This window comes from Ochlerotatus camptorhynchus, unplaced genomic scaffold (genome assembly GCF_037179485.1).
Source record: "Ochlerotatus camptorhynchus isolate MF236.1 unplaced genomic scaffold, CSIRO-AGI_Acam_v1.1 ptg000084l, whole genome shotgun sequence".
Lineage (NCBI taxonomy): Eukaryota > Metazoa > Arthropoda > Insecta > Diptera > Culicidae > Ochlerotatus > Ochlerotatus camptorhynchus.
Genome location: NW_027040574.1, coordinates 2,112,923 through 2,127,782, shown reverse-complemented (window position 1 = coordinate 2,127,782; position 14,860 = coordinate 2,112,923). Strand labels below are relative to the sequence as shown.

The 14,860-nt window shown below is 43.7% G+C and overlaps 3 protein-coding genes across 3 annotated transcripts in view; 1 reads left to right on the top strand and 2 right to left on the bottom strand.

Moving 5' to 3' along the window:
• The window catches only part of LOC135698325 (tRNA-specific adenosine deaminase 2), a 151,409-nt gene that overhangs the window by 36,278 nt on the left and 100,271 nt on the right, over positions 1-14,860 (bottom strand). The window lies entirely within an intron of this gene.
• On the top strand, positions 215-2,681 carry LOC135698253 (protein FAM161A). The gene is made up of 3 exons (XM_065218144.1): positions 215-1,846; positions 1,902-2,140; positions 2,205-2,681. The coding sequence occupies exons 1-3, from the start codon at positions 338-340 to the stop codon at positions 2,671-2,673; spliced, it is 2,217 nt and encodes a 738-aa protein (XP_065074216.1). The 5' UTR covers positions 215-337; the 3' UTR covers positions 2,674-2,681.
• Positions 2,784-4,044, bottom strand: LOC135698254 (uncharacterized). Its single transcript, XM_065218145.1, has 4 exons — positions 3,790-4,044; positions 3,584-3,719; positions 3,246-3,522; positions 2,784-3,194 (listed from the first exon to the last, which is right to left on the bottom strand). The coding sequence occupies exons 1-4, from the start codon at positions 3,996-3,998 to the stop codon at positions 2,935-2,937; spliced, it is 882 nt and encodes a 293-aa protein (XP_065074217.1). The 5' UTR covers positions 3,999-4,044; the 3' UTR covers positions 2,784-2,934.

Sequence of the window (14,860 nt, the reverse complement as noted above, 5' to 3'; positions counted from 1 at the left end):
GAATGTCGAACTTGGACCCAGAACGAGCAGATAAAAACAAAAGGAGAGGGAAAAACAGATCACCCGAGAATCGCTTGCCCGCCTCGGCGGAACAAGAGACCGGAGAGTGTCACGCCTGGCCCGCCTTATCGGGATCTAGGCGCAATCGCGCGGGCAAGCAAGGTTTCCTGCTGCTTCAAAATATCCGTTCCGTTGCCATAGAGTGGCTGTAAATACAAACAAGTTTTTTCTTCCAAATTGCAGCAGTGGAAAATTCTTTTGTTCTTATTTTGCAAAATTCCGAAATCTACCCTTCGAAAATGCCAAAACAGAACCGCACATCTTGAAACCTTCCGCAATGTCCGGTCACGGCCGATCGGTGTTTGCGAACTCTTGCATCAAAAAGCCTCTGAGCCCACGGAGTAAACATCCGAACCCGTCCTATCTGGTTCCGCAGTGCAGTCTGGATCGAGGTCCGGATGACCCTCAGGCCCAGGACAACCTGAACATGATAACCAAGAAGAAGGCCAACAGCAAGTGCCCGTTGGCCAGGACAGGGCATCAACGCCGGACCAAATGTTGCTCAATCACGCACCAGTTTAGAAAAGAAACCGATAACTTCCAGTCGTTGGTAAAGTTCTATGATAGTATTCCAGACTACGACGACCTGCATCATCTACCGAGCGAAGAATTCTACTGCAAACTCAACACACTTCGCAAGAAGCAGCGAGAGTTAAGATACGGATGTGGTTACGACAGTAGATGCACCAAACGGGAGCTGAAAGCTCCCGTCGTGTTAGTGGAGCCACCTACCATCAGTGAACAGAACGACGACAACGATTCGCTTCACTCATGGAGCAAATCACCACCAGCTACGACTGGCATCCTCAACGGAACTCGTAAGGGTTCCGCCAAATCTGTCCGCATCGAAACGACCAAGGAAGACGACGAATCTGAGGGTAGGACGTCTCGTAGAAAGTTCCGCGCAGGTACACCCTTTGTTTCGGACCACGAAGACAGTACCAAGAATGCTTCGACCTGTACGACCCCCGTCAATTCGGACTTTGTCGAACGTTACGATCGCTACGTGAAACGTAATCTACGCTGCAAATCGGCCTCACCGATACGCGATTACTCCAAGGTAACCGTCCCTCAGCCGTACAAAATGACCCAACGGGAAGAGGAAGGACGTGCCCTGCAAGAGTTGCTGATCGCCAGCAAGAATGCCTTCTCGTCGAAGGAAGCACTCAACAAACCGCCATCCACCATCAAAGCCAATCCGGTCCCGATAACTTCCCGTATTCCTCTGTTCAACACTATCATGGCCGATCAGGAATATCGTAACAAGCTGGCCAAGCTCAACTCCGAAATTGAACTTCATTCGCAAATCAAGCCGTTCCACTTCAGCGAACGTCTCAGTCGCCCTAACAACCGCTGTCTAAGCCGCAGTCTCTCGTCCCCGGCTCTGCTGACGACCGGCTTCGAACCGGAACTCAAGCCACTAACCACGTTCAAAGCGAAGCCCTGCCCGAAGAACCTCTTCAGTAATTACTTCTACTTCAAGATGTGGGAAGACGAGTACTTCCGCAACATGACCAAAAGGATCAGAGCTGAAGAGCTGATGAAGCATTCGTCGCTGCCACCGTCGATGGCTCGCAGGGAGAAGCATCAGCGCAAGAGCTGCGCCCTGCTACACACCGATTCAGCCGCCGAAGGAGCCTCGCCGACGAAAAGCAAACGGAAACGAAAATCGAAGCGGAGCGCAAAGCGAAAGAAGAGCGTCGAGGAGAAGTGTTCAGAATACTTTGCCAGCGTGGGAAACGTGTTCGACCAGCCGTCGATGCAACTGAAGACGCCACCGGTGAAGGTAAGTAGGGATGGGTTATGTTTGATTACGTGTTAACTTATTGGGCCCCTTTCAGCCACTGTATCCGTCGAGTAACTCAAGCTATAGTACAAGTGTGGACGTTCATCAGTCTGCTGGAAACCCGGCTCCGATATATCCGGTCAATAGACCGAATTTGGCTGCCACTTTGCGCACGGAGTGGTGTCGAAAAAAGCTACGCGAGCTGGACCTGGAGGACAGTGTAAATTTGAAGAAGACGCCGCGCTTTCAGTGGGGTGTGAAGCGATCGCAGGCGTTCCAGAACTTGAACATTGAGTGAGTTGGGATTTGACTTAGCGAACCTTAAGATTGGATGGTTATGGTGGTCTTTGGTTTTCAGTCAAACCCATCAGGAGGAGCTGGACCTGCGTCTGGCGACGCGTCGAGCAGAGCAGAAGCTTCGCCAGGAGGAGCACTCTATTAACATGGAACTGATGCGGCAGCGAGTTAAGGCAGCTCCGTTGCTGCTGGAGGGACCTCCCCAGTGGGGGCCTCGATTAGGTCACGTTACGCATAGATGCATGCTCAGCAGCAGCAAAGATGCCGACCCATTGTTTCGGAAGACAGCGGCGGACAAAGGCGGCAAAGGTAACAAAAAGGGGCTACTGATGGGTGGGATGAAAAAGCGAGAATCGTCCAGCTGTGGAAGAGGAAGCAGTCATCAGCAGGATCACAACCATCGCCTGAGCGATAAACATCGAAGCTCGAGCGGAAGCAAGCTCAGCAACTACTCGGTGGATTCGTTCGGGAAGAGTAGTTCCAAATTCTGCGACAGTGAAGTGTTGGAAAGCTTTACGGACGATGTCTGATAACATATAAGGGATTAGGAGAGGATGGTAGAAGGCTTTTCCGGAGTGTGAACAATCAGATTTTCGTGTTGTTGAATAGCAACGTAAGGATTTGTTTTAGTTGTGTCGTGCAATATTTATGTCTGTGTAAAACAATAAACAACGCGTGCCGTCCGAATCATAGTAGGCGTGTTGCATCAATCGAACACTGAACAAAAAGAAATTCTGAATTTTATTAACGAATCAGGGCAAAACACAAACACTAAATGATCCAAGCAGGCTTCAGAATCCTATCAAGGACTGCTCCGCCAGAGAGAGATGAGTCGATTCACTGTTGATCAGATGAGCTGCGGCGCGAACCTCTCGGATTTTGTCCTGTAGGTGGCGATTTTCGTCCATCATTTTGACAATCATCAGAAATTGCTGGTTTATGAACTCTTCAGGGCTTACTCCGTGCGGAGCACTGCGCCGTAATTCGGCTGATGCGCTGCCAGTCAGAGCATCTGGTGGACTTCGCATGGTGTTGAAGACACGTACCTTAACTGTTTGGCAAATTAATAATATCCCCACTGTTTCAGTCGCCTATTACTCACCGAAATATGTAATATGAATGTAGGTCAGGATCATACACTCGACAAGACACCATATACTGAGGAAGAGGTTCAACGAGAACCCTTTTACGTAACAATCGTTGATGAAGTTGGACCCGTAGCATTCCAGAACAATCGTATGGATGGTTAGAATTAACAGATTGGACAGCGACACAAGCTGCAGGGGAGCCTTCTTTTGACGATGGGTTATCCGAAGGAATTTATGGTAACCGAGAAGCTTCAACCGATTGTGTCTACTCTTCATGAAGAGATGGATAATCTGTAAACAATAGAAAATCTGTCAATGTCAACTTCGATCCATCCACACTTGTCTCACTTACATAAGTGGCCACCCAGAAAAACGCCCGCAAGTACAACATCATATAGTAGCCAGGGCATTCATTACCGCTATAGCAACCATGATAGGCAAATATGAACCCCGTCATGGTCAGGATCATCGAAAAGATCAACTGAATCCTGAAAAGGAAATTACCGGACACCTAACCTCACTTTCATCGCAACTATAAACAAACGGAACAATACCTACCACGAAGCGAAGGTGGTATTCACTCGTTCGAAGGCAATCGTCGTAATGTCGCCGGTAATCGTCGGGAACAGCGTCTGCTGATCTTCCGGCTGCCGGCCGGGCGACATGGGACTGTACGATGATCCGTTCATTGATTCGCGGCCACTACTAGTACTGGGAGCCGAGCGAAGTGCGGCTATTTGAGAAACGTTACGGCTGATAAACGACATTGCCGTTTGAAGCGCCAAGCCAACGGATGAACGAACACTGAACCTATCGAAATAATATATTTCTCCCGAAACGAGGCAGAAGAAACAATAGAGGATCAACGCAGTTGACAGATATCGGATAGAAGCTATGGATTGTTTTTATACCACCTTGAGCCTATTGAAAGAAGTGAAGTTTTCATATGTACAGTCAACTTTCGCTTGTTGGGCTAAACCCATAATCCACTTAGTGAAGGGCTTTTATTAGTTGGGCTGAGCTGTCAAGTTGAAAATTGGTTGACCGATACACCGATTGTTTATTATCATCAAACTCTTTAAGCAATTTTCAAAATTCTTCATCCATGAGCTCCTCAGAAATGACGTTTGACTTCGATTTAGATGGGCTACAGCTCAACAAACGGGAGCCCAACTAATACGTAGCCCACTTATGGTGGTAAGCTTCAACTGGTATTATCCTCGGATTAAATCCCTATCAAGAATGTTCAACTGCTTTGATGTCGACATCAGAGTTAATCAACACGACTCTAAACAAACATTTTGGTACAAATTGGTACCACAAGATTCGAATTTGGTAGTTATGGCAGGTTGAATATAATTTTTTTCTTAAAATTAAGAAAAATTTAAAGAAATCCACGTCAAACTCATACTTTGTGTAGAATTAGACAGATATTGTATACTACAAACATTCCAGGAATTTGTTTACTAAAAGAATAGTGATCAAAAAGTGTTTGAACAATGATAGAGTTACGATGATTTTAGTAAAAGTAATTTCTTAAAGGTAAAAAATCCATTTTCAAGACGTTTGCACTACCGCTAACCGAAATATTTTTGCATCATGCTCGAGGACATCTCTTTCCTAGCCATTTTGAACCAGAAAAACGAACGAATTTTAGGTTTCATGAACATTCGACAAATAAACCATGCCAATAAAGTTGCCCGAAACTCCTCCGGGCTTGTCGTTCTCAGGATCCATGTGCTGCAGAGAATATCCAACCAGCAGGTTTCTTGATTTCGCCTCTAGTTTGGACCTCTTCTGTTGGGGACGTAACACTGGTGATCCGAAAATCTTCAAATGAATTAGATCCGGCTTCGATCCACTCCTTCTGCAAGTAATTGGCTGTGTTGACAGCCTCGGCTCAGTACTTTAACGACAAACGTGAATCGATGATCATGCAACGCGCCATCTCCACCAGTGAGCGATTCTTTCGCTCCGATACACCGTTCTGTTGGAGGGTATAGGTAACGGTAAACTGCTGCTTGATTCCTTCTTCTTTGCAGAATCTATCTAACATATCGTTTTGGAACTCGCCACCCTGATCCAAACGGATGGCTTTAAGCGTTCTGCCAAACATCGTGTTCACGAACCTCACGTATTCCTTGATCCGGCCACTCACTTCTGATTTGTTTTTCAGGAAATACACGACACAATAGCGGGTGATATCGTCGATTAGAGTTAAAAATATCGACAGTTGGGATGAGATCCAGCACCTGGCTTGACTTGCGTGTGGACCTTTTCGGGAACGGTAACAAATCCAAATTCCCACATATATATGAGGTTGCTCCTGAACCGATTGCCCACGCTTTTTCTAGATTGTTGTTACCACAAACGAGTATTCCAGCACCGGGTGTCTTGACGAGCCGCTTTCACCCTGGTAGCATTCCGATTCTCATCCTGAGCACGATACTTGCTCTGGCTTTCTGCTTGTTTCATCATTGCACGACAATCTTTTCGCTTATGGCCAGACTTTTGACAAAAATGTCACGTTATCTTTTACTTCTTCATATCCACTTTTAGAACTGATTTACCACGTGCTCTGGAACAGCGTTTCGACACCTCGTCCACTAGCTTGGATTTAATCAATTTCAGAATGAGCACGTGGTCTGCTCTGCTCTCAGTATGCTATGGAGTATCATGGCCACCTGCAGACTCTAATTCAATTCCTGGCCCACAATCGTCAGCCGCTCGAAAAGCTCCTCCATTTCAAACACTTGCCATTCGATGTTCTCCCATCAGAATATCTTTTGTCGCAGATCCTTTTGAGTAGCGACACCTTCGAGGTTAGTGTTGCCTTCTCATAGTGTCCTCTCAACAGCTCCCATGTCTCCCTTGCCGTTTTGGACCCTTTGATGAGATTTAACTGGTTGTCCTCAAGCAAAAGGCCAATTGTCGCACGCGCCTTCTGGTCAACTACTGCTACATCAGCGTCTAGGCTCTGCATTGAGTTCAGGTCGTTTTCCAGCTACGCTTTTCCAGAGGTCGTCCCGGATCAGCAGGAATTCTACTTTCGTTTTCCTAGTTGAATAATTGGATCCATCCATCTTAGAGTAACGCAAAATGCGGTAATTGAAGGAATGAATTTATTCTCTCACGTTGTGTTATAAAGACTACTACGATTAGCTTCTGTGTGTTCTTAGGCTCTGAACCATTTGGTGGATTATTTTAACTTTTGGTTAAAATTAGACAGATGGAAAGTTATCGATTAACCCTGCTATCCGAGCATGGTTATTTCTGACAGACAAGAAGTTAAATTTTGACGACCGTGGCTCGAAAACCGGTCGATCGACAGCACGGGGATTTTCGAACATAAGAAATAACTTTCGAAATGTCATTTTTAACCACGAGTTAAATTTAACTCGGCAAATGGTTCACAGCCTTAGGCTCTGAACCCTTTGGTGGATTATTTTAACTTTTGGTTAAAATTTGACAGTTGAAAAGTTATCTATTAAGGCTCTGAACCATTTGGTGGATTATTTTAACTTTTGGTTAAAATTTTACAGATGAAAAGTTATCTATTAACCCTGCTATCCTAGCGTGGTTATTTCTGACAGATAAGAAGTTAAATTTTGACCACCTTGGCTAAGTTCTTCTCGAAAACCGGTCGATCGACAGCACAGGGATTTTCGAACATAGAAAATAACTTTCGAAATGTCACTTTTAACCACGAGTTTAATTTAACTCGGTAAATGGTTCACAGCCTAACCCTGCTATCCGAGCATGGTTATTTCTGACAGACAAGAAGTTAAATTTTGACAACCGTGGCTCGAAAACCGGTCGATCGACAGCACGGGGATTTTCGAACATAGAAAATAACTTTCGAAATGTCACTTTTAACCACGAGTTAAATTTAACTCGGCAAATAGTTCACAGCCTTAGGCTCTTTTGGCGAATTTTTTAACTTTTGGTTTAAATTTGACAGATGGAAAGTTATCGATGAACCCCGCTAGCCGAGCATGGTTATTTCTGACAGAAAAGAAGTTAAATTTTGACAACCGTGGCTCGAAAACCGGTCGATCGACAGCACGGGGATTTTCGAACATAGAGAATAACTTTCGAAATGTCACTTTTAACCACGAGTTTAATTTAACTCGGTAAATGGTTCACAGCCTAACCCTGCTATCGGAGCATGGTTATTTCTGACAGACAAGAAGTTAAATTTTGCCTAAAGGCAAAGGAATGCCTAAGGCTGTGAACCATTTGCCGAGTTAAAATTAACTCGTGGTTAAAAGTGACTTTTCGAAAGTTATTTTCTATGTTCGAAAATCCCCGTGTTGTCGATCGACCGGTTTTCGACCCACCGTTGTCAAAATTTAACTTCTTGTCTGTCAGAAATAACCATGCTCGGATAGCAGGGTTCATCGATAACTTTCTATCTGTCAAATGATAACCAAAAGTTAAAATAATCCACCAAATGGTTCAGAGCCTTAGGTTGTGAACCGTTTGCCGAGTTAAATTTAACTCATGGTTAAAAATGACATTTCGAAAGTTATTCTCAATGTTCGAAAATCCCTGTGCTGTCGATCGACCGGTTTTCGAGAAGAACTCAACCACGATTGTCAAAATTTAACTTCTTTTCCGTCTGAAATAACCACGCTCGGATAGCAGGGTTAATTGTGATCACTTTCCATCTGTCAAATTTTAACCAAAAGTTAAAATAATGCACCAAATGGTTTAGAGCCTTAGTAGGCTTGTTTTCTGATTCCAGTAAGACGACACGAGGAGTTCGTAATCTTTGAAACATTTCAACACCGGCTACGTCTTCTTGATTGTGAAAATCATGGCAAAATGGCTGTAGTAGTCTATAAAGGACACGAAATACCGGGAACCATACCGGCCCGGAGGGTCAATCGGTCCACAGACGCCGAAATGAACTCTTTGAAGGGGACGGGTCGTTCGTTCATGGTTGCTGTTAAACGGATCTCTGCACTGCTTTTGTGTCACAAAAACCGATGTCCTTCAGCTTCCCTTCGATACTAGTAAAAAAATCATGCTTGACTAGATTGTTCCCATTGGCTCACGTGACCAAGACGACGAAGCCAAATAGAATTTACCTCCACCGCACACAGGTTGATTGTTGGTGTAACAGGGTCCGCAACCAGCTCGAGTTCATAAAGATTACCCCTCAGATACGATTCTGCTCTGAGTTGGCCTTGCTAAAAAATCGATTTATCTCTTCCGTTCTGTTTCGTAAACAGCAACTCGATCCCTGACTCGGATAACTTCTTTACTGACAGCAAGTTTGCAGCCGTTACGGAACACTAATTCCTTGAACTTCTTCACGGATGCTAATCGGCTGACCATGAACGAGACCATCTTAGATTCACAAGCTGAATTCACTTCACACTTGGTTTTATTCTGTCGGCAATCACGTTTCATTTGTCTGATCATACCACACCGGTGACACTTACCTGTGAACTTGTTAGGTTTCTTTTTCTTTCCTCACGATCTTCACGACTATCGGATCGCTTCATCTCTTCGGCTAGCAACCTCTGCTTTACCTTCTCCAGAGTAAGCTCATCCTCATTCATGTTCTCCAACGCGGTAACGAGAGGGTCAAAAGTATCCGGCAACGTGAGGAACAGTTGCCGCACCAGGTCATTGTCTTCCAGCTTGACAGCCGCCGTTTTTATTTGCCGCACCAGCTTATCGAATAGCTGGAAATGACTCCGCAGTGACGATCCTTCTCGCATCCAAAGCCTTCCACATAGCCTTGGACGTTTTTTTTTTTCTTCTGCCGGACGATTTCTAGGCATTCATCCGAAATGAAACTCACTAGCATAGATTTTGCCTTCCAATCCATCTGAAGAAACTTCTTCCGCTCGGGATTCACAGCAGGCACATACTTTTCCAGCGCCTCAGACACTTCCGCAGCCTCCAGGTGTAGCTTGACTCTATACTGCCAGTTGACCCCTTTGAGCTGAGGATTTTCCTTCATCATGGTGCCCATAACCTTTAACGAACGGGAACAGTTTTATTAAAGCAAAGAAAATACACGTCTACTCTTCTTGAGGGCTTGTTCATGAGTGACAAACAAAATTGCTTACGATCGCTTCTTGCTTGATCACAGGCTTCTTCTAATACAAGATTCGACTGATGACTCCGCAGCAAATTCAAACTCTTCCTGAAGATTATCATCAGCATCAACTGGTTCAATGTCTTCCACTACAGGATCTTCTTGAACATCAATAGCTTCTGGTATTCGCTGATACAAGTCATATTCACAAACTTCCGGCTTCTTTCCGGTGCTATGAATAACTTTTGTGTTACTTCCATTGATATTCAGTTACAGAAAATCTGCATCTCTGCTAATAGCCAACTTTGACGTTTTCGTATCGAGGAACCTCCACGCCTAAAGCACAGGAGTGGAACTACGGATCGGAAAGTGGCTCCACTTGTTTTTAGCAAACACATCTAGCGGTAGAAGGCATCTTCTGCCTGCAGTTAAGATAGGTAGCATCCTTTGATAGTGTGAGTGCACATAGAAAGCCCGTGTGGAACGCTACCACAATACATCGCTTGTTGAGCAGACAAACGAAGCACCTTTTGATTCACCGATTTGTTTGCACTTCCCCTTCTGTTCTGTGCCTAAAGAATAACCAATAAATGTAATTTTGTGCGAAACAGGACTAAGCTTCTTACGTCGTTGCCTTGGAATATGGACACATGCCTGTGATCCAAAAATAAGTAGATCCTTCAAGCCTTGGACGCTTGACGTATTCTTGAATTTTCTCTGGACCTCGGATTTCTTCTTCAAGAAATAGAGTACGCAAAAAAGACTATGGTCATCAATCAGTGTGACGAAATACTTGAATCCACTTAGAGAGTACACTTCCATTGGACCGCAAACATCTGTATGAATCGAATCAAGCACCGCCGTTGACTTCTTCTCTGTGGATTTAGGAAACGGCTTCCGAATTTGCTTACATTCGAGACACGGTTTGCAAGCTTCATGGATTTCGCAAATACGCACCTGAATGTCCCTCGCCAAGTCCTTACTGTTGAATGACAGTTTCTTCTCGATGGCCGAAACGTGGCATTTTTGCGTATGACTCTGTCCAGTAACCATGGCTCGTTTGCCGTACATCTTCAGTCGGTACAGACCACCATGCTTCAATGCTACAGCTGCTACTGCTTGCTTGAACAATATTTGACATCCTTCCGTTCCAAATTGGACATTTGCATCTCTTCCAATAAGCTTACTCGCGGAGATAAGGTTCATTTCCAATCCAGGAGCATCGTTGGAATCGACACAACAGATCTTCACCGAACCCTCGACCGAACCAGCTCCTTGAACTTTGACTACTTTACCACCGACGAGAAAAACTCTTCTCTGCGCTTGACTGCAGGACATGTTGAAGTCTTGTTTCCAGTTTTGTCTCGATGATTTAAGTTATTGAAGCCCGGACAATCTTTTATCTTCATTCCTCAAAAATAACAGGTCAACTTCTTTGCATCTACCTTGAGTGCAGATTCACCAACGAAGACATCATTTTCGTGTAGCTTACGGGCGTAATCCAAAACTTTTTCCTTGACGAAAGACATCTTCAGCTATTCATCCTTCAAAATCAGCAAATCCGTCCGAACGTGCTCATAGGAACCAAAAGGTAACCGTAGGTGTCGAATGGCTAAAGTAAACTGGTTTTATTAATATCAATTTATTATCTAGACTACTGTGGTTAGCAAGGGGCAATCAACTCTGCACACTGTGCCGAAACACAGCATGGGCACATTAAGGCACACTTTGATAAGTAGGACACAAATAATATAATATAAAACGGCATCACTGTTGAGTGTTGACGTTTTGCCAATTGTTGCTAATGCCTTGTTCACACTGGAGAGTTATAACATTTTATAACGGTTGTCAAATAATTTCAACACAGAAATCACCATCAAGATAGCGCTATAACATGTTATAACTCTGTAGTCTGAACGTACTATAAGGTTTACCACTCGGTTCAATACTTTGTTTACTCACAAATGAAGCTAGTGAGAGAGTGTCATGCATAAAACCTAGAATCATAAAACTGGTGATACAAGGATTCAATCAAGAATTTAAAAACAACAAACGGGTACCCACCGGTGTTGAGGATCTTTCGGAAAAATTGTGTAAGTATTGTCTGAATCGTGAATCTCTTCAAAACTAGCAAAACTAAGTCCGTCTCTTCCGAATCATAGCACAAATCTCAGCGGATCGTGTTTTTATCTAGAACAGCTTTTATTTGGGCCACACTTCAGTCGAGTTCATCTATACCATGGCCGGTTCTTGTCGGTACCGCAGTCAAGACGGCTGAAATGGGTTACCTCTAGAGGCGATTCGTTTTCGAAGGCTACACCATCAATTTCATCAATATTAAGCAAATGGATCTCAACTATACGACGGGGATGGTGGAACACCTACGCTATGCTGTTATTCGTACGAAGAACTACGAATGATCAATGAGCTTGATGAATCCTCACATTTAGCATTGGAAAAGTTCACCAAAACTCAATACGACTCGCGATTTTCTTGATGAATTTCGTGAAATATCGCAAACTTTCCCAACACTGCTTACATTCTCGTCCACATGGTTTACCCAAAGGTCACCCATTGGAGGCGTTATTCGAGAATATAGTTCATATTTTATACGAAGCGTACAACCGGTGGAAACTATCGATTTTAAATTGGCTCAATACTTGACTAGCCTATTGGTCCCAAGCAAATCGATTAACGTATCCCATTCTAGTAAAAATTCTAGTACTACACAATGTTTGTTTTGGATCGCTATGAAAGTTTGACAGATAAAATTAGGGGTTCGTGGATTTTCCTATGTTTCGAGGGGTGCATCGAATATCTTGGGACCGACGATAGTACCAGAGCTGAGCCAAAAAGTTGAGCACGATTCTTCGGGACCTACTAGTCTTAGAGTTACCTCTATGGTACAACGAAGGATCAGAGTAGGATCATCTGCGAGAGTTGAGGTACATTAACAATTTCACTATGCAGAATGGACAATAAAGAAGAAAACAAGCTTATCATAGGGGGTGGCCAGATTTGAATCCCGGTCTTGCCGAGTATGTTCGGGACGGAAATTTTCACATTTTCTCCTGTGTTTTTCCTTGGATATTCTTGTCAGTCATTAGTCTCAATTGGCAAGGACTTCGATGGCATGACCACAGGACTTTATAGGGATGACCATAGAATCAAGAATCGCCCACGTCTATCATCTGTGTGGAGCTGAGTGGATTGGGCGGCATCTGCTCGAGTTCTATAAAGACCTACACTACCCATAATCGCATATCAGTCCCATCTTTGCTTGATTTCCTATCCATATGGGACTGATATGCGATTATGGGCAGTACAGGTGCCGGATAAAGCGCTTCCGCTGAAGTTTACGGTGACCGAGAATCCTATTTTCGAAGCATGACAGACGTTCAGGGGGAGATGTTTGATAGTTTTCATCGGTGGTACAATGCGGAAGGTACCTCAACTGCATCAGATCGTAGCTTGGTAGGCTTGGTGGTGTGTAATTAGGAGGTGGTAGAAGGCATCATAATCAGCAACACGATAGGCTTTGGTTACCCAACAAACATTGAATGTTGAACAAGAGCTTATTCAGGCAAAAACAAGCTTCTTCAGCTAAAAAATAGCTTAATCATTGGGTATATCTTTGAGGACACGCACTTCCGAGTCGATCAGATGATTTAAAACTGGTTCGACGATGTTGCTCCTAGCGTGGGGTTGCACTATCGCTTGTTCCAGTTCTTGGTTTACTTTAGTCGGGGAGGAATGTCATTCTTCATCGATTGGGTTTCTCCTTTGTTTCTGTACACCTGCAAGGAATCAACAAATCAAAAGGACATCGAGCCAGAATCTTGTGGAATTTGCTTGAACGCCATATTGGTTTGATGGTTTCCAGTTCCTCTTGCACCTCTTGACCCGCTAACGCTCTAATGAGCATGAAGCTGAATGCGTGCCATCCATCCATCAGAGAAATTGAGAATGTAAAAACAATCACAAATGTCATAACTTTGAGCGTTGCCAAACTCATGGAATATTGACGCCTTGATAGGCATACTTTGATTGACCTTGACAGGCACGTGCACAGTTGAATACCCCTAGGTGATAAGACTCTTCAGTGGAGTTGCTTCAGCTTTCTAGAAAATATATGAAATTAGATCTGTCAAAATGAGTTTGACAAGGATTTATGTATTTTCCTCTGATTTTCACTAACCCGCTCTCACATATCGCACCAATAAGGTGATCCAAGAGACGTTTCTCAGTGGAACTGACAGCTAGAAATCAAGAGTGTGTGAGTGATCTGATGTTAATGGTGCTGAATGTAAACATAACCAAAACAGAAATTCATATGAGAATAAACTGCCAGTTCTACCAACAATCAATACGAAACTAACGATTTTAAATTGGCTCACCACTTTAGTAGCCTATTGGTCCCAAGCAAACGATTAACGTACCCTATTCTAGTTGAAATTCTATTACTACACTATGTTTGTTTTGATTCGCTATGAAAGTTTGACAGATAACATCAGGGGTGTGTGGATTCATGCAGAACATGCAGGGGTGAGTGAAATAGCTTGGGACTGCTTGGGACCGTTGTTCTGGTACTGAGCGAGCCAAAAATAATAATGATTTTCTTCGGGACCCAGTGGTCTTAGAGTTACCTCTATGGTTCTACTGTGATCTGTCAAAATTTCTTGGTAAACAAAAAAGTCAGCTGATCCGAGGGGGGCGACACATCTAAATCTCAAGTTTAGATGGTCAACAAATCTCACACTAGCGAATCAATCTTCGAAAAATATTTTTTCATTTGTCGCATCTACTTGCATCGCTCATCATCTTTTTGCAGGAAATCTTCAGAATCGTCATCAATCTTCTTTCTAACTACTCAGCGTGCGCGCAGCTAGCCACAGCAAAACACAATCTGTTTTGCATCGTAGATAGAGTCGTCCCCCTCGAGCTGATCGCAACTGTCTCGTGGACAGCCTTATACCACAGACAAACAGACATAACACTCACAATCACATTCATCGCAAATAGTGTTTTAGTTGGGAATGTGGTTGCATTTGTCATGGTGGCGCCACTGAAGCATTGAGCAAGACACCACATTTCGAACTTATCAGTGATGCCAGTTCTTTTTCACGTCTAGTTAGTAGATGTCAGCTCTTGAAAATGATAACTGGTCAAGGCATCTCACTGAAAAAAAAGTTGTTGAATATTACATCAAAACTGCTGTACATTCCGTTCCTAATATTACCATAGAGGTAGCTCTAAGACCACTGGGTCCCGAAGAAAATCATTATTATTTTTGGCTCACTCAGTACCAGAACAACGGTCCCAAGCAGTCCCAAGCTATTTCACTCACCCTTGCATGTTCTGCATGAATCCACACACCCCTGATGTTATCTGTCAAACTTTCATAGCGAATCAAAACAAACATAGTGTAGTAATAGAATTTCAACTAGAATAGGGTACGTTAATCGTTTGCTTGGGACCAATAGGCTACTAAAGTGGTGAGCCAATTTAAAATCGTTAGTTTCGTATTGATTGTTGATATTACGCTGTACGATGTACACATAATTTGAGAACAAA